The sequence below is a fragment of the Triturus cristatus genome, chromosome 7 (genome assembly GCF_964204655.1).
Source record: "Triturus cristatus chromosome 7, aTriCri1.1, whole genome shotgun sequence".
Lineage (NCBI taxonomy): Eukaryota > Metazoa > Chordata > Amphibia > Caudata > Salamandridae > Triturus > Triturus cristatus.
The window spans coordinates 1,163,641,196-1,163,659,925 of NC_140590.1; the positions used below are offsets into that span (position 1 = coordinate 1,163,641,196).

The 18,730-nt window shown below is 46.2% G+C and overlaps 2 protein-coding genes across 3 annotated transcripts in view; one reads left to right on the top strand and one right to left on the bottom strand.

Annotated features, from left to right (window-relative positions):
• The window catches only part of PUS3 (pseudouridine synthase 3), a 42,622-nt gene extending 40,023 nt beyond the window's left edge, over positions 1-2,599 (bottom strand). Inside the window, exon 1 of the mRNA XM_085618427.1 lies at positions 2,466-2,599. The gene's annotated coding sequence lies outside the window, so the exon portion shown is untranslated. The remainder of the gene's footprint in view (positions 1-2,465) is intronic.
• Positions 2,600-2,706: 107 nt separating this feature from the next.
• LOC146811336 (uncharacterized) lies at positions 2,707-16,355 on the top strand. Of its 2 annotated transcripts, none has more exons than XM_085618430.1 (3): positions 2,707-3,155; positions 5,038-5,360; positions 7,808-16,355. In XM_085618430.1, exons 2-3 carry the CDS (start codon positions 5,171-5,173, stop codon positions 8,740-8,742), a joined length of 1,125 nt encoding a protein of 374 aa, XP_085474556.1. In that variant the 5' UTR covers positions 2,707-3,155; positions 5,038-5,170; the 3' UTR covers positions 8,743-16,355. The 2 variants fall into 2 exon arrangements, with proteins under 2 accessions (XP_085474556.1, XP_085474557.1); XM_085618431.1 differs by lacking the exon at positions 2,707-3,155 and adding an exon at positions 4,697-4,782.
• Positions 16,356-18,730: the final 2,375 nt, after the last annotated feature.

An 18,730-nucleotide genomic window follows, 5' to 3' on the forward strand; every position in this document is an offset into this window, starting at 1 on the left:
TTCCCAGCTTTAAGGAACAGGCAGACTTTCACCAGAAAACCTAAATGTTCGACACAGTTTTGGCATTTTACTGGGACATGGCATATTTTTCCTATTTTTTGTGCTTTTAACCTCCTTCCAGTTAGTGGTAGAATTGAGTGTGAAACCAATAATTAATCTCGGGAAGCTTTACATTTCTGAAAAGTAGATACAATTCTGAACTCAGCAGAGGGTCATTTGTGTAGATCCTTCAAGGTTTTCCTATAGAAAGTAACAGTTGAAATACAAAAAATATTGAAATTGAGTTGAAAAAAATTGCCATTTGTGCCTCCATTTTTACTGGTAACTTCTTCTAACTATGGCAGATTTTTTAAAGCAATATACTGTTACGTCAGCAAGACACTTCTGGTTGCAGGGATATATAGGGCTTGTAGGTTCACCATGAACCTGAGGTACCCAGAGCCAGTGGGCACTTATTGAGATGTCTGAAAAATGTAGATCTAGGATGTGGGAGATCATTATCTCTTATCACATGTATTTGTGTTTTTAATATTACCTAAGGCTCCCAATATTAAAATTGCCTTAAGTGGTGGGAGACCTTAAGGTAATTTTACCCTCTTGATCCCTGCAAAACCAAAAACATGCTCTGCTATAACTCAGGCATCGTAGCACACCCAGATGCATTAGGCATCTCGGATGGGAACCCTATGACGTTTGAAGCATGCCACTAACTGGTGTTAGGCAAGGGTTCTTTTAAAACCCTAAAGGATTTCCCCGACACATGCGAGTGAGGGCCACCGCACGATTTAGAACGTTGGTAGCAGGCTCTCTTTCACGGTTTGTTATAACATCCTAGACAGGCCTAAAAAAATCTACTTGCCCGCTAGTTATGGCAAGTCTTATCTTATCAGGGTGATCAATTTTTAGAGCTTAGAGGCAAAAAAACAGGTGTTCTGATCATTAAAAACTGAATGAGCAATAAGGATACCTTTAAATCTTGGTATTATCCAGTCACATTTGTTGTGCATTCAAACGACTGAGGTCAAATGTGAGCTTATGTCTTCTTACAAATTGTTGTTCATTTTATCTTGGAAACTGATGTTTACTTTTCTTTCTCTAACTGTAAAGTTAGAGGATTTTGCAAAGTGAACTGTCAGACAATAGTGCTCAGGCACAGGGAATGTGAAACAAAAGGCTGTAGGATGTTAGTTTTTTTCTAACACACATTTAAATAGCTTGTAAATGAGCTCTACATATAGTTTAAAATATATCAGCAGTTAGGAAAGCATTTTTTGGTAATTCTGAAGAGTTATTGAAAGATTTCAATAGTATCAAAACAAATCAGATCACTTTATTTGGTGATGTGAAAATGATAAATATTTGCCAAAATCAGATTTCCACACATTGTTTGTACACTATATAGGTTAATCCGTAAAAATGAATGTCAGTGGGAAAGTTTGTGGTCATGTCAATGGAAAATGTGCTGTCTGTAAATTACAGTGCACTATCACAGCATTCTTTAGTAATATATTTATTAAAAGTGAGTTTTAAAACATGAACTGAGAAACAGGCCTGTCCCCCGCCCTGATCATAATGCTGTTAGTGAACTAAAATGTAAGTCTGGGGTCATTTGTTCATGCTAGATTTATATTATATGCAGAGCAAAAGTTTAGTCTATTAAATCAAAAAAAGAGGTTTGCTTGTAGAGCAGATATGTTGAACTCACATATTGGAAGGTGCTCTCATATGTGCTGTGAAAAAAAGTATTTGCCAAGGATCCCACAATTTGAGACCAGTTTATGGGGGTCGGCGGTTTAAGCCCGTACAATTGGTTAGAGTAGATTATTCAAGTCACAAGACCTGCATGTCTGATAACATTTTAGGATTTTTCGCAGCCTGCTAGAAAGAAATAATAGATTGCTGATAGCATATTGTATGGGCTTGCGTAAGTTACGTTTTCGTAGGAAAGGAAATGTGCTAGATCCTGGTGCCTTTAAGGGGCTGTTCTACAACAGAATGTGATAGGAGGAACTGATCAGCAGATTCTATGGAGTAAGTTGACTGATGACTGCTGTCTGGGTCTTTCCTGTGTGACTTGATCTCTGCTCTATTCTAGACAAACTGTTCCCATTACATCACTGCATGTGTTTTGCTTTCTTTCAACGCCCTCGCAGCAAGTATGCTTTCTTCAGAACTAATAATCATGCTTATACCAAGGCTCACTATTGAAATTAATGAAATACCAGTATTTGTAAATGGCGATCAATTACCCCTGAGGGTATCAAGGCGCTGGGGGGCATAAGGAAGATTAAGCGCGCTATTGCCCAGAGTCACATGGTGCTGGGCTAACCTGCCGCCGGCGCTGGGGATCGAACAGTGAGCCCCGGTATCCAGAGTCAGCCGCCCTGGCCGCTGCGCCACACCTCTTCCACATTTGCATATCAACCCCACAAACCACGCCCTACAATGTCGAATTTAAGACTTACCTGACTTGTCTGGCGAGTTTAACAGTCCCTCATTACGCTCAAAAGTACTTCAGAAAACCTTCAATCAACATACGTTAAAACGAAACCTGGTTGAACGGGAAAGCGTGCTATGGGAGGATCTACGCTGTGGCTACGCAGCGGCTGTAGCGCATATAAAGCCTATGATTGGTTGGAAAAATGAATGACGCCTGTAAAAAGGGTCTCAAATGTGCATAAAATGCTTGGCCGGAAGTGTCTGCTTGTAGTGCCCCGGAAGTCATTACCTTTGAGGTTTTAGGATTACGATAGTGATTGTATGGCTCGATCTGAGCTGTTTCTTGTTGTGTTGCGGACGTTCTGACAGCGGACCCAACTCATGCACTTAGAGCTCCCCCTTGTGACTTAGACGTCAGTGCCTGAATGACTGTCAGCGTTTTCACAGCGCTAAGCATACATGAGCCCTGAAATGGAAGGAGTTAGTCTGTGAGGTTATTCCCTCATCCATGTGTAGTGCGGCCACCGCAGCAAGGTATATATTGAAGCTCCCGAGAACCTAGACCGAGAGTTCCTAAGAGAAGGGACATCGCTGTTGCGGGATTCGGAGGGAACTCGAAAATCGGATTGAAATGAGTGCTGCGGGGTGATCACTTCAACGTTACAGCTTCGATTATCGAAAACACGCAGACTGACGTGCTTTGGACCCTAAATGAGGTGACTGGGTCATGTTTTTAGGTCTTATATAGCGAAAGGTTTTGTGGAGCTTCACGGACCCAGAACAGGTGCAAATGGGTAGCGCAAGCTTCATTCACACATAAAACAAGAACAACCGATCACCAACAATGTAAACCTACAGTTCGAGTAACATTTGTGTGATTTTTTTCGAGGGTTGAATATTCATGCTTGCAGTTTGCCGTCAATGGCTGTAATATCTCTAGGGTTTGAAGGTGCTCATTATCAGGCGCGCAACACCCATTGGACTCAAAGGGCTTCAGCGCCCCCTCTCGTGTGTGGCGGCCCGGGATGAGACTGCTTCCCGGGCATTCACACAGCCGCACCGGAGCACTTCACAGGTCTTTAAAAGACCATTTGCATGTTAATGAGGCCTCGCTGTTGTTTCACCCCTTCTAAGAGCCCCTGCAGCTCCACTCTGCATATTGCTTAAAGATTCAGCCCCCACGCCCCCGAAATCAGCTCCACTCTGCCTATTGCTTAAAGATTCAGCCCCCCCCCCCCCCGAAATTTTTCCTGCCCTCCCTCCTCCCGAAATTTGGCTCTAGTTGCGCCTCTGCTCATTATGCATGGATGTTGACAAACAGAGGTGTTCTCACCCTGTCTTATGCTAATGCTTTTATCAGTATCTCTGCAACTCAGTTTCGCGCAGAATGGCTTTCCTGTCTGCCTGCACCTGTTCTGCCCCTTTATCAATTTGGGCATCGCTTAATGTACAGCTGGTGGTGTTTCTGTCCCCGTTACGTCAGGTAGTGGCTGTGTTGCCGTTGGAAGTGTTTCCCTCACTTGTGCTGTAGTCGGTAGACCGTTCCTAATTTAAATCTTGTTGTCTTCATACCCACAGAGGCTAAGACTTTCAAATTGCAAAATAGTTTATTGCGCACATTGCACCAGTAGGCACGATCCCATAATTAATTCATTATGATCCATATATGGGGGTGGACTCTTCCAAAGTGTTCTTTTTCTGATACACAATACATCGGCTTCTCTGTCGAGAGTTTTTTAAAAGTGGCTTGTCTTTTCGATAGGTCTGTTCAAAAAATAATAGATCCCAACATGCACCATAGCAAAAAAGTAACCTTTTTTTTTTTTAGACCTTCGTTTAAAAACAATTCAAGACTGTAAATTTACGCTTTTGGCATAATATTGCAGAGTTAAATTCACGCAACAGCCCATTAGACTTTCAGACATGCCAACCCTCCGGATTCAGGCGGGAGACTACAGATTTCAAGGCTAGTCTCCCGCCTCCCGATTCAAGCATCCAGAAACCCGACTCCTCGGGGTTTCAGGTGACAGGGCTTGGTATTGTGTAACGTGCTAATTATTCCAGCGATAGTCAAGAGTGGCGATGCAGGGGCTCTAGAAGGGGTGAAAAACCAACAAAGCCCCATTAACAAGCGAATGGTCTTTAAAAGACCTGTGAAGTACTCAGGTGCGGCTGTGTGTGTGCGCCCAGCCCGGGCTGCCACACACGGTGGGGGGGGGGGGGGGGGGGGGGGGGGGATGGGGTGTCGGCTTGGTGTGTGCACTGCCAGCAACCTGCCAGGCCAGTGCACAACACTTGCATCACCCTCTCTCTGCCTGCCACTGCGCTCCATGCTTCTGAAAGGTAAGAAGAGCGTGTGTTTGCATTTCAAATGTCGGATCCTGCAGCAGCACACTTCCAAAGCCCATACATGACAGTAACCCGATTCAAGGCCCCATTCTCCCGATTTTTTTCGAAAAGATCTCCCACTTTGCTCTTCTAAATTTGTTGGCATGTATGGACTTTATATATTTATATGATTTAAAACGCTCATGTAATGTCAAAGTGTTTTCACATGTTCGAAACTATAATAAAGCATTTTTGTTTGTGATCTTTCAGAATGTGCCCGAGAAGAAGAATTGAAGATTTATGAAGCAACACCAGAAATGGATGAGTATGGTACAGTGCCGAAATTTGCAGCCACTGCACAACGTTCTAGTGAACACCCTGCCCTCTTTGGGTGGGATAAAGTATGACGTTCAAGCCAACGTCCCTGTTTTTCCTTAAATCTGAAGCCATGCAGAAAACCACCTTTGAGAAAAGTCCATTGTTCGATCCTGATATTGTTTCCAGAATTAAACAGGAGAAGGACTCGGATTCCATAGAAACTAGTGACTGGGAGCCTTCAGTGGAAAGAGAACATACCAACTATGTCTCAAGAAGTAAGAGTGGCCACACTGTCTACTGCTTGAATTTTACTGCAGTCCTCTATTTCTATGACTGCTGTTACTTTCATTGCATGACGTTTCTCTCTGCTTATAGCATCTTTTTTCCAAGTGTACCTGCATATGCTCTATTCCATGGGTACTCGCAAACATTTGCCCAGGGGCCACAAAGTACGGTCTGTGGTGTGACCGAGGGCTGCACTGATGCTAGCAGGGTGGGATTAGGGGTCTGGGTGGGTCAGGGATTGTGTAAGGAGATCTAAAGTTAAATAAACAGGCAAGCATTTATTTGCAAGTTAATACATGCTTGCCTGTTTATTTAATTTTTTTTAATGAATATTAGGGCTCAGAAACTAAACAGCAGCTTGTGCTGCTGTTCACCAGGGGCGACGCATGTAAAGGTCAAGAGGGCCACAAGCGGCCCCCGGGCCGTACTTTGAGTATCACTGCTCTATTGCCCTTCAGTTTGCCCATGTTCTCTCTTTTTCTCTTTATATAGTTCATTTTGTAGTCTTCCTCCTCTCGCTGTGACAGATTCATCCTCCTACTATTTTCACAGTCCTCGTCCTAGTACTGTTCCTGTCACAATTTTACACTTGCAGCTTTTTAGAAATGCTAGCAAATATAAAAGGCGCAAAATGTAAACATGCATATGTCTGCAGTGTTCCTTTCTGTGAAATGTGGCAGTGATTCCACTTCCTGAGTGATGCAAAGACATGGTGCCAAAAGTGTCAAATGTTCATTGTGTAGACGTTAGCAAAGCAGTCCCCAGGCACAGGGCTTTAAAGAATGGAGTAACATTAAGGCAATAGAGCTAGTAAGGCAGCAGCTTTACCAAGCTTAAAATATGACATCACTCCTTTTATTGAGACAACAGCTCCTCTGTCCCACAATGCTATTTTCTAAAAGAATCAATAAAAAAAATCTCTTTGCTCTATTATTTTGGCTCATGTGAGTAGGATTATATAACTTGTTTCTAGTAGCAATTTTATTCTCATTTTCATATTTATGTGCACCCGGTTATTCACTACTTTTTCACGGATATTTTTTTCTTTTTTATATACTTTTTGAGAATTTTCTTCCTATTTGTTTTGGTAGTTGCCCTTCATGCAGTCAGAAAAAATCTGACAAGGACCCAAACTCTTTCAAACCACCTTCTAAAGAAAACATTTCAATGAAGCAAAAAGACCCGATTCAGTCTTGTTGTTTTCCACTTCCATGCCGTTCAAAGATACTGTGCCTTTCGTGGATATGCAGAAACCACATTGTTCCCCCAACTCCTCCCTGCTTTCGTAAATAGACCTGTGAAATGTTGCTCACTATGGCACACAACCAAGCCCCTCTGCACCTTCCCAACTACAGACAGTTGATGTCCTCAATCATCCATGAAAAGATGAAGAAGTCTTAGGGTAGGTGAGAGCTGCTTTGGTGCCGTGTTAAGATTAACAGACACAACCCCGGGGTACCTCTTAGCTACCCAGTATTTTTTTGTGGTATATTATTACTCAGCCCTCGTTAATGGGTGAAAACATAAGACTGCTGGTGCTTTCAGATGCAGATCTCAATAGCCACTTTGACATTATGGTATGTATGCATACTTGTGTAATGATGGGGAAGGCATCGTCATTTGAGCAATGTGGTTTGTACTAGCAGAGAAATGTCTTGAGCATAGATATCAACCTTCTTTTGTTGTTGGCTATATTCTATATGCACTTATGTGAATTCTATAATCACCTTCGTTTGCTGTGGAGCTGATTTGTTGCATCAACCCTGGTTTAGTACTTTACAACCAAAAGTTCTTAAATGCTGTAATCAAAGTATGATTCAATATAATTAAGTTTTACGTTTCAACATATCAACGGACTGCACCTGTTTGTCCTTTCTGAGTGGAATCTATTTATCGGACATCTGTAGAGCTGGTCTCCACGTCACGGTTTTTAGTTTTGAACCTTCCTTAACCTGCCAAGTGATTTGGAAAAACACTGCAACTGTTTGTCTGAAGAGTTCCCACAAAGTACTAGAAATTAGTATCAATGGATTTTCCTGACCGTCACAGTAAAGACGACTTTCTCATATTCTTTTAATTTGGGGAGGAGAGTTGATTGACTGTTGCCTTTGAGCCATTCTCAAAATGTGTGTTAGCCATCCCTAAAACCTCAAGCCCCCACTGGAAACTTGAGCTGAAGCTGCTTTGGGTGGAGCTTCCATGTGATAGTTTGGATTTCCCTCCACCAGTCAAGGAAAAACTGTGAAACAATAATTTTATTTTACTTGGAAGGAAACAACTAAACAAAACGCCTATGATTGTACTTTCATTCAATTCATCATGTACCTTTTAATGGTATTTTATATTTTTATTTCACTTTCGTAAATGTGTTATGTTTATAACTTCTCATTCTTTATGTCCACCTTTGAATAAAACTGTTCCATTTGTGATTTTACAGGACCTGTTTCAGAAGACGGATTAGAAAGTTTTGCTAGAACTCGTGAAATAGACAAGTTCCATATGGTCCCTGAATTCACTGACACTCTCAAGACAGGTTTTCTAGCACAAGGAGAAGAATCCTGCTTAAAGGAAATGAAACATGAAGACCAAATGGAAATTGATGAGGTTCATGAATCTGAAATAAGGGGTAGAACTGTGGAGGTTCGTAGTCTAGTCTATGATCAGAATAATTTTTTTAATACTAAAAAAGAGGACGATACTGAAGATACAGAATCCGCTGATAGTGACGATCCAGAATGTGGAAAACAGATGAGAAGGAAAACTGGTCTGCTACCAACAATACAATTAGACATTAAAGTGCAGGAGGCCTGTTTGGGGCAGTTTCACATTTCAGACAATGATGTAACATCAATATACAGAAAGTCTGAGACAGAAGAAATGAAGCAGCAGCAAATGTGCTCCGAAGATTCTGCCAGCCAGAGTGCCTACAAAAGTAGAACCTGTGAAAAACAGACAATTCATCTTGGTGCTGCAGAAACTGTTGGGGAATATAGACTAGAAAAGATCAGTTTATACGAAACTGGGTTCTGTGTGATAATGGACCCCTTCATACTGCAAGGAGACCATTCTGCTCCTATACCATACCTCATCACGAAACCCAAGAAGGAACGCAAACGCTATGACTGCAGCGAATGTGGAAAGAGCTTCAATGATAGCGCACGGCTTCGAGTGCACCAGAGAATCCACACAGGAGAGAGACCCTTTCAATGTCCAACGTGCGAAAAGAGATTCATTGACCGTTACCGCCTTGTCAACCACATAATGATTCACACAGGAGAGAGACCACACAAATGTAAAAAATGTGATAAACGTTTCAACCAGCGGCCATCTTTAAATAAACACCAAAGGACTCATGAGAGAAAAAGGGACTGAAGGCATTTAAAATATTTTGCAAAAGATTCACATAGACTGAAGTGCTATTGTTTGTTGTGCAGTTCACTGCTCTAGATAGGGCTGACCCGGAATGCAAGTTTAAAATTTTTTTTACATTCTTTTTATTGTATGTGTAAAGACAGTTACAAAGAGAGAAACATAGGCAGTGTATTACAAGGCAAGTACAATCTTTAACCGAGTACGTATATGACAGTAGGTCTTTTAATTAATTGCTGTACCATGCCCAATTTCCTCCCAACACAAGCTAAGAAAAAACATAACAAGGAAAGTTAGGAGGAGGCAGGAGAGGGGGTACAGGACCAATCGGCACGCAGTGTGGGTAAGGAGCTTGCAGGTGTGATACCAGCAGCACCATTAGGAGTGTCCGAACAATGCACCAAGTGTAGTGACTCTGAGCGGCAGCCTCCCCAGAGCGCACAGACATTGGACACATCTTCTTTGAATCTGTGGCCTGAGCAGCAGGGGCAGTGCCTTCCCCGTCCCTCCCAGCCTGTACACCCAAGTATATCTCCAGGGGGGACCAAATGTTCTTAGGGCGTGATCTCACCAGTATCAGCTCCCAGTAAGCAGTGAGATTGTCTTGACTTGCACTGTATCTTTGTGGGTGCCTGCGGCACACGCAAGGGGCCACCCTAAAAGGGCGGCCCTTTAGTGCCATTTGGGCACTGCACCACCCTTACCAGTGCTTGGGACTCAGCAGGAGTCCCCACCCCCCTTGTTAGCCTTGGCGTGCGTTGCGCGTCACTTCAGGCGTGCCGAGGATTTGGCGAGGCTATTTATGCCTCCCACGGCCACCATGGCGTCCTCTTTGCGCCTGTCGCGCCGTCTCCCACCCTACCGCTTAACCGGCGTGGGGCCAGCAGGCTAGGTACATGGAATGTTGTAATGTTTTTTCTTTGGTTGCAGGCGGAGTTACAGGGCGATCTGGAAGCATATGGGTACAGAAGGGTACTTCTGCGGGGGGACAATAGGGAGGCCAGAGCCAATTACCTGGAGCCTCATGGCAGGTTCCTGGAAAAACTACGTCGGCGCCCCGCTAGTCCTTCGGGCGGTTGGGGGCCTGAGCAACCGGGGGCTTGCCTTGCTATGCTCCGCCCTGAAAGGGGCGTGAGTAATAAGGGACCAATGTGTCATGTGATCCGGCAAAGAGGATCACCCCATAAGGTAGCACTGAGTGGGTTCCCCACAGTGCTTGGCTCATCAGGCAGGCGGGGCAGCATAGGTTTGTTACGGCAACCTGCCCTTGGATCGCCCGTAAGATAACCCACCATATTGCATACGTTTGTATGGAATAAATCTGCAGCAATATTTTCACAAACAAAACTTGTGTTGTGTAATTATTTATTGATTATGCATGCTCTGTTATGGTATGGGTGGGGTGTGTTTAATGGCACTATAGGCCAGGTATGCTTTTGCGGAGCCGGGTGATGTCCCGTTACATCGCTACTTGCCGCTTAGCTAACAATAGCAGGAGCGCAGTCAGCTTCTGCTGCACCAAGGGAATCTCCTTAACATATCCCAGCAGTGCGACTCAGGGCATCTGTTCTAGTCACAGGTCAGTAATCTTGTCAGTAGTGTCGAAGGCCACTTGACTAAACCTCCCCACTTTCGGGCAGTCCCAGGCTGAGTGTAAAAAATCAGTACATAGCGCTGAGCATGGAATGCACCGCGCACCAATCATCTAGGAGACCCAACATGTGTAGGCTTTCTGGGATGCGATATAACGTGTAAATATTTAAAGACGACTAAGCGCAGCCGATAGTTGGGCAACAGCACTTGCGCTTGGGCACAGCAGAAGCGCCACTACTCCTCTGAGATGGTTATGTCAAGGGCGGCAGACCACGCCTGTCGAGCGCATGGTGTACACATTGGGGCTGTTGCTTGCTTATCTGTATGTATTCTAGTGATGAGCCTGCACGGAGACAGATTCGCCAGGAAGACCTCAACGGCTTGAAATGTGGGGGGTTGCCGCAGGAAAGGAGCCATGCAGCCCATGAATCGCCGCTCTCAGCTGGAAGTATGTGAACGTGTCCAACATAGGAGAATCGTGTCTCTGTAGGGCTTGCTATGGGATAATAAAGGAACTTTCTGGGTAAATATCGCTCATGGTTGTGAGATGTAGTTTGCGCAATCTAGTGGCTGTGCAATCATCATGCATGACTGGTAATGCAAAGGTGGCCTATCATGGGAATGGAAGGGTAACAGAGGACAGCTACACAGGCTCATTTTCTCAGCTCGTCCCATGTCCACACCGTGCATTCCACCATGTCCAGCCGAGCCCGGGGGCACCCCTGAAGCTGGAACATTGGCATTCGAAGGGGGCATGAGGCTGCATGATCATGTTCGGGCGCAGTGTGGGCCATGAACTGAACCGGGTACAGCCAATTGTGCGCCTGTACACTGAAGTAGTAGATGTCCTTATCTGGCGATGCCAGCCCACGCTCCTCAAACTGAAGTGTGAGGACCTCAGAGAAATTTGGGTCAGACCAACATCTTGGCCAAGGTTTGTCTTCCGGCCATAGAGAGCAGGAGCTTCTTCCAAGTGTCCACCAGCTCCACCAGCCAGTCCATCAGGTGGCTGTAATTGGAGCACCACAGAATGTCTAAATCGCAGCTAAGCCAGACCCTGAGGTACTTGATTGGTTCCGTTGCCCACCATATGGGAAACTCTGAAGTCACCTCAGTAGTTGTAGGGGGAAAAATCACTGATTTAGCCCAAATGAAGAAAATTCCAGATTGTCTGCCGTGATGGCAAACAGAATGAGAAACCAGGGAAATCCCTGACGCTTGCCTCAGGAAACTGAAAAGGCAGGGGTAATCAGGCCATTAACTCGGAGGCGGGCCACAGGTTGGGCATAGAGGAGACGAATATGTTTGATAAACTTGGGGCTGATTCCAAGCCGTGACAGCAGAGCGAAGAGGTATAGCCATTCAAGTGAATCAAATGCTTGTGGCATCCAAGAAAATTGCAGCCACACTAAGGCTGGGCTCGATGGTGTGCAGAAGTGCAAAAACGTTTAGAAAGTTTTGGGAAGTGGAACGCCCAGGAACAAAGCCAGACTGGTCAGGTCTAGCCATATGCGAAAGCTATGGGAGAAGTCTGGAGGGGATCCACTTGGCAAGGATTTTATTAACCATGTTAATCATGGACAATGGTCTGTAGGATTCACATTTCTGTGGATCCTTCCCAGGTGTCGAGATGGTAACAATGAGCGCCGTGCATTGGGGGAGGGGCTGCACGCCCCTCTCCAGGGACTCCTCATACACGGCGAGCAGGTGTGAAGCCAGAAGAGAAGGTGTCATTTAAAGGTGCAGGATTTAAAATCAGGAGGGGAGAACTTAAGTAACACCAGCGCACAATCGGACAGAGTGCTTCGGATGTGGAGGAACTCACTGGTCCAAGCAGCAACATCTAACGAAACTAGCAAGTAGTCAATGCATGACCACACAAGCTGAGCAGGCATTGTACACGCACCCTCTTCACTGTCTCCATGTCGGAACCTCCACAGGTCAACAAGGTCACTAACTGTCATAAGGAGCACAGTAGGTAAGCAGCGTTAGGCTGAGGTCACCTAGATGCACAAGATCTGTCCGCATGAGGGTCAAGAACTACGTTGCAGTCTCCACCACATAATGTAGCCCCAGGCCCAAAAGTGCCTGCCAACCACCAAACCTTAGCAAAAAACTAGGGTCATCCATTTTGGGGCTGTAGATGGAAATACATTTAAATAGGTGGTCTTTCAGCGTTCCTGAGACTATACATAACAACTGTGTTTGTCATAGAGGGAGTGGCAGGTGCCAGGGGAGAACCTGCAACCCCTCGTGCATAATTTGAGTGGTGCGCTATGTATTTCTCCCCATTCCAGCCCTCCTTCAAGCGATGCAGTGTGGTTCTTGTCAGATGTAATTCTTGTAGAAAGCAAATATCCGCGCCATGCGCTGTGGTATCCTAGGACAAGGGGAGCTTTGCAACTGATTCAATCCACGGACATTCGATGTCACACATGTCAAGAGTGTCATGACAATGTGTACGCATGCATCGCTAGATTAACTATTGGACCACTACAGGGGGTAGTACAATGCCACTGGAATGGTGTGTGTGCTCTGAGTAGGGGAAGGGGTCTAGGAAGTTGAAAAAAGGAAAGAGTAAGGTGCTAAACACTCGAATAAAAACCCAACATTTGTTCCACCCACCACCCCTTCACCTTCCCGACTGGACTGAAAACATCCACCCCGTCCCGAACAAGGCCCCAAATGCAAAAAAGAAAATACAATTGTGGAATCATCCCAGAGGGCACACTCCCAGCTGCAAAAGAGCTGGGTGACTGGAGGAAGAGAAGGGTGACAATCCACACCCATCTGCTACCAAGTTAACTATGTCGGATCAAGTCACGGATCCAACTGCCCCTGTGCTATTAATGATATAAAACATTTTAGGGATGTCATCGAGTGAATCTGAGGCGACAGTGGCATGCAGTCCAGTGCTAGACAGCGTTCAATGAAACATAAGTCTGAATCATTCTCAGTGTCGATTCGTGGCATTATTAGATTCAGCCTTTGATCTGGTCGTCGTCAGAGGGATGCCTTTATCAAACTTAGCGGCCGCGTTAGGATCAGTTAAATATGTGGTCTTCCCTGCGTGTAAATACTTATTTAGCGTGGTACAGCAGGGAGTACTTTTCATTTGTCATTAGGAGAGAGCGTTTGACGGCCATGAAGTCTCTCCTGGCCGCCTGCACAGCCACCGTGAAATCTGGGTAAAAGGAGACAATTGAGCCTTGGTAGTTGAGGGCTTGTTGATCTCTAGCAAGCCGCAGCACTATGACTTTGTCCCTATAATTTAATAGGTGAGCAATTATGGGACATACAAGAGTACCCATTGGGGGACGCGGGCCCAATGATCTGTGAACCTTCTCAACAGTCAACATGGCAGAGAGTGACTTCCCTGAAGAGCCATGCAGCATCGTTTAAATGTAGTCTTCCATGTGTTCCATCGTGGTGGATTCAGGAATACCTACGATTTTCAGATTGTTCCGCTGTTAACGCGCTTCAAGGTCTTCATTTTTATTGCAGATGACCTCTAAGACTTTTTTCATCTGCGGCATTTTCTCACTCATCGCCGCTCCGTTGTCTTTGATCGTTGATGTGTGCCTTTCGAGTTGTGTAATGCACCTTCCAATGCCATTTACTCTTTCTTTGAGGCGGTTGAACCTATCTGTCAGAAGATTGATTCTGGTATTGATGGCTGTCTGGCTGTGTTTCAAGTCTATTAACATTGCTTGAATGCCTGGTACCTGTGGGGCACCACCCTCTCTGCTTCCTGGGCATGAGTGACGATCCTCCATTAACAGCTCCGTCGTGCACATAAGCCAGTACAGGTCGAAGGAAAGTTTTGATTGTTTCGGATCAGTTTTCCCCATCATGGAGGTCATGCAGGGTAGCTGGGGATCTACGTTGATGGGCGTTGGTAGTGGGCTGATGAGCATTCAGCGTTCTGAAGTACCACCAGGTCACGCCAAACACCCAAAAGGATGTTTCAGTGGGAACGAGCAGACCACGCAGTTCTCATGGGGCCCATGCAGTGAAGGTGCACTTGATGCACCAGGAGAGGGTGCCACTATGTGCACCCCGCCGGGGCCTGTCTCCTAAGATAGTGTGAAGAGGGCCCGTCACTCCCTGTTAGCCATGGAAGAAGGGCATCAGCAGGCCAGCTGCGAGTCCTGTGTATAGTGACAGTATGTAATGCTGCGGGGGCTATAGGCACCCGAGGATGTGAAGCAGCACTGTGCGTCAGTCATGAGGTGCACAGTAACAGCAAAACTCACGGGCTAACAATAGCACTGCAATTGGTCTGAGTGTCCGATTAATGAGGCATTCAAGTCAGGCAGTGTGACCATTGCACCACAGTGTAGGCTCCAAACAGGACCTCTATGACTGTGTAAAGCGGCACCTCCATGGTCTTGTAGAGCAATGGGGCACTAGAGGCCTCCGGCCGTGCTAGGAGCCATGGCCCAGATGAAAGCGGGGTGACAGAGAAGCCTGAAGGACACGGGTCAAGAACTCTAGTACACTCGATGCAGCGCAGTGCTATCCGGCCCCACGTAACTTAGGCCCAAGCCTCCCTTCATCCCTGGGCCCCAGCAAGGCCTGATCCTATCTGCAGGGAGCGGCAAGACCACTACATCGATGCAGTCTCCTCAAGCCAGCGCGGGGGCCATCCAAGGTCTTCCTCGGTCCCTCCCTCACATGCGAGTTCCGGGGGACTCCTCATACAGCAAGTCACACTCAGCGAGCCACAAATTCAAGCTGCTGCCACAGCCATGCCTCCAGGCCCCACACCTCCGGTCCTTCGCTAGGCTGCACAAGACATCTTGCAGTTTGTCAGCAGATCAGGTGCAGTTGCTTGTCAAACCGGAAGTCCCCGGAAGGCAGCAGGGTCTCACACATGCGCTGCAGGCGCCGATGTCAGTCCCTGAGGCGGATAATTGCAGATAAGTGACCTCTGGTCGGCAGTGCCTCACAGATGCAGCCATCTTGCGGCCCAGCTCTCTAGTGCCCCATCCGGGAAGCATGTTGCTGTCTTTATGCCTATGGCGACATAAACTACCCAGCAAAAACTCTGTGTATTTCCTTCAAGATTTTACACACAGTAGAGCCATGTTATAAATAGCTGCATTGGATGTGAAAAACTGTTTAACTTTATTAACCACCAGCAGGCCCCTACAATACTTACTTTGATGAAAACATTGTAAATCCAGCTCTAAAAAGCCTGTCTGATATATATTCGGAATACAGGAAAGACTTTAGAGTGGTCCAGTGATCAGGCGGTCTTAAACTCTAACATGAGAAGGTCCAGAGGCAAGAAAATCATATCTCTGTCCACCATCTTACCACTAGAAAGGAGAAAAGAGTACACTGGCATGCTCAGTTTAGTTAACCCACTGCTTGGTAAAATCTTTATTGATCAATGCATTGGCACTCGATTTTTGTTAAAACGTCTCTGAAAATGCTACCATTTCTGCAAGGGTGGCCAGTGTAGTCTAACGCCCATTTTGAGATATCTTTTTTCTCCCGATGTTAAGAAGCCTCTGGGCATCTTGCATGGCATATCAAGGAACTAGAAGAGGGGCAGTGTTAGCAGTTCAATTGCTACTCTCATGACAACAGGGTATCCAGGATCGAGCTATACTTTCAGGTACCCTTGTTGATGTGTCTTTTCTCCCCGACATCTGGAAACACAGTCCAAGAGAAAGCACGGAATGCGTGTCTCAGTATATGGCTGTAAAGGGTCAGTGAGCGTTTGCTAAATGGGTAGTTGATGTCTGATAGACCTGCTTTGCAGAGCATAGTATGAGACCCATTCTACAGAGCAGGTTTTTATCGTGGTTCTGCATGAGTGCTGAACACAAGCTCCTCTTGTGGTACACTATTCACAACTACATAGTGAGATCTTTGCTCTGTATGTTGGTCTATGGTCATTAAATGCAAGTTGCTGTCTTTATGCCTATGGCGACATGAACTACCCAGCAAACTGTGAGATCTTTGCTCTGTATGTTGGTCTATTGTCAATAAAATGTTTTGGCTGCGCCTCCTAATATATGAAGCATCTGTGTAAAAAAGGTTGCTGTTTCCCAGAATGCTGCAAATTCAACCACTGCAATCCATATTGAATGTTTATTCTGTGCCCACATCCATGGTTATCGTGGCTTTAAATTAAGCATGTGCAAAAACAACAGTTGATGGACAGAATGCAGAACAATGTCATACATTCACCCCAGTACAGAGACCTGGGCCTAAATCCATTGTTTTTTTGCTCACCATGCCATTCCAGTTTGAACCCAGCCATATCCAAATCAGTCTTGACCCTGTGCCTCATGGGAACAGTCCAGCCCGAACTGCCAAGCGAGGTCCTCCCTGGACTGGACACAAGCATCCTAGGACCGGTTTCGGGTTGAACCCCTCTTCAGCCAGGATAGCTTGATTCCAGTGGCATGGAGAGCACGGGACCCACGTCTGGGCATACCCTTCCCACTCGGGGTGGCACATGCAAAAACAACAGTTGATGGACAGAATGCAGAACAATGTCGTACATTCACCCCAGTACAGAGATCTGGGCCTAAATCCATTGTTTTATTGCTCACCATGCCGTTCCAGTTTGCACCCAGCCATATGTAAATCAGTCTTGATTGACCCTGTGCCTCATGGGAATAGTCTAGCCCGAACTGCCAAGCCAGGTCCTCCCTGGACTGGAAACAAGCATCCTAGGACTGGTTTCGGCGTTTCACCCCTCTTCAGCCAGGATAGCTTGATTCCAGTGGCATGGAGAGCACGGGACCCACGTCTGGGCATACCCTTCCCACTCGGGGTGACAAATGCAAAAACAACAGTTGATGGACAGAATGCAGAACAAATGTCATACATTCACCCCAGTACAGAGATCTGGGCCTAAATCCATCATTTTTTTGCTCACCATGCGGTTCCAGTTTGAACCCAGCCATATGCAAATCAGTCTTAACCCTGTGCCTCATGGGAACAGTCCAGCTCGAACTGCCAAGCCAGGTCCTCCGTGGACTGGAAACAAGCATCCTAGGACCGGTTTCGGGGTTTCACCCCTCTTCAGCCAGGATAGCTTGATTCCAGTGGCAAGGAGAGCACGGGACCCACGTTTGGGCATACCCTTCCCACTCGGGGTGACAAATGCAAAAACAACAGTTGATAGACAGAATGCAGAACAATGTCATACATTTATCCCAGTACAGAGATCTGGGCCTAAATCCATCATTTTTTTGCTCACCATGCCGTTCCAGTTTAAACCCAGCCATATGCAAATCAGTCTTGACCCTGTGCCTCATGGGAACAGTCCAGCAGGAACTGCCAAGCCAGGTCCTCCCTGGACTGGAAACAAGCATTCTAGGACCGTGTTGGAAGGTGGAATCTGACTGCATGGTTGCCCCCACTTTTTTCCTGGTGTTTGAATGGTTTTTGACTAGTCTGGCTGGGATCCTGCTATCCAGAACCCCAGCCTATCTGCTTACTTCCTTAAATGACTGGTGTGCATATTAGATGCACTAGTGATTGGATACTGTGGTACCTTATGAGCCCCTAGTATATGGTACCTTAGGAACCAAGGGCATAGGTACTTCACAGGCCTACCAGGGGCTGAAGCATGTATTATGCCACCCCTGGGAAGCAGACTAAATCTGACACCACAGGCCTGCTACTGCAGCCTGGGTGAGGTAGTGTTAGCACTCCTCACTCAGGTATAGGTTCCTATATCTCACCATACACACACATATAAACCTATCAGTCACCCCTAAGGCAGGCCCTATTAATCCTGAGGGCAGGGTGCTTGGTTTACAATGTGAGGGAGTGCCTCTGCATGAGCAGGACCCCTCTGCAGCTGGCAGAGTCTATTCTCTGTGGCTGTTTGTGGATGCGGTTAAACCATATACTCTTAAGTGCATTATAACCTACCGGTAAATGCTAACTTTGGAATGACTGCATCAAAACATGTCGTGTTTGGTGTCAAACAACTTGGAATCATACCCCCACACCAGTAACTGGTGTGGGAGTATGATCCCACCCTTCTAGAGGGGACGACATGTACCCACTGTGGAAACACGATAGAAATCTGAAAGAGCCCTGGCATCACAAAATGGATGCCACCAGCACAGACACTGGGCTGCCCTCCTGCTGCTGACTGAAACTCGCAGTGGAGGAGGCCCAACAATAGGCATCCTGTCACAGGGAGGTGTCACCACCTTCCAGACAGGATTTAGTGTATTGGGGCTGGGTGGGTGCACTCCTAGAGTGCTTTGAAGTCCTGCACTGGGGGAGCAGTAGGCTCCTCTGTGCATATGCCAGCTCAAACCGGTTCAGGGGCTACCTGTCCCTGTTCTGGCGCGAAACTGGAAAAAAAGGGAAGCGGGTGTAACCACCTCCTACCCTGACCCTCCCTGAGGAGGGG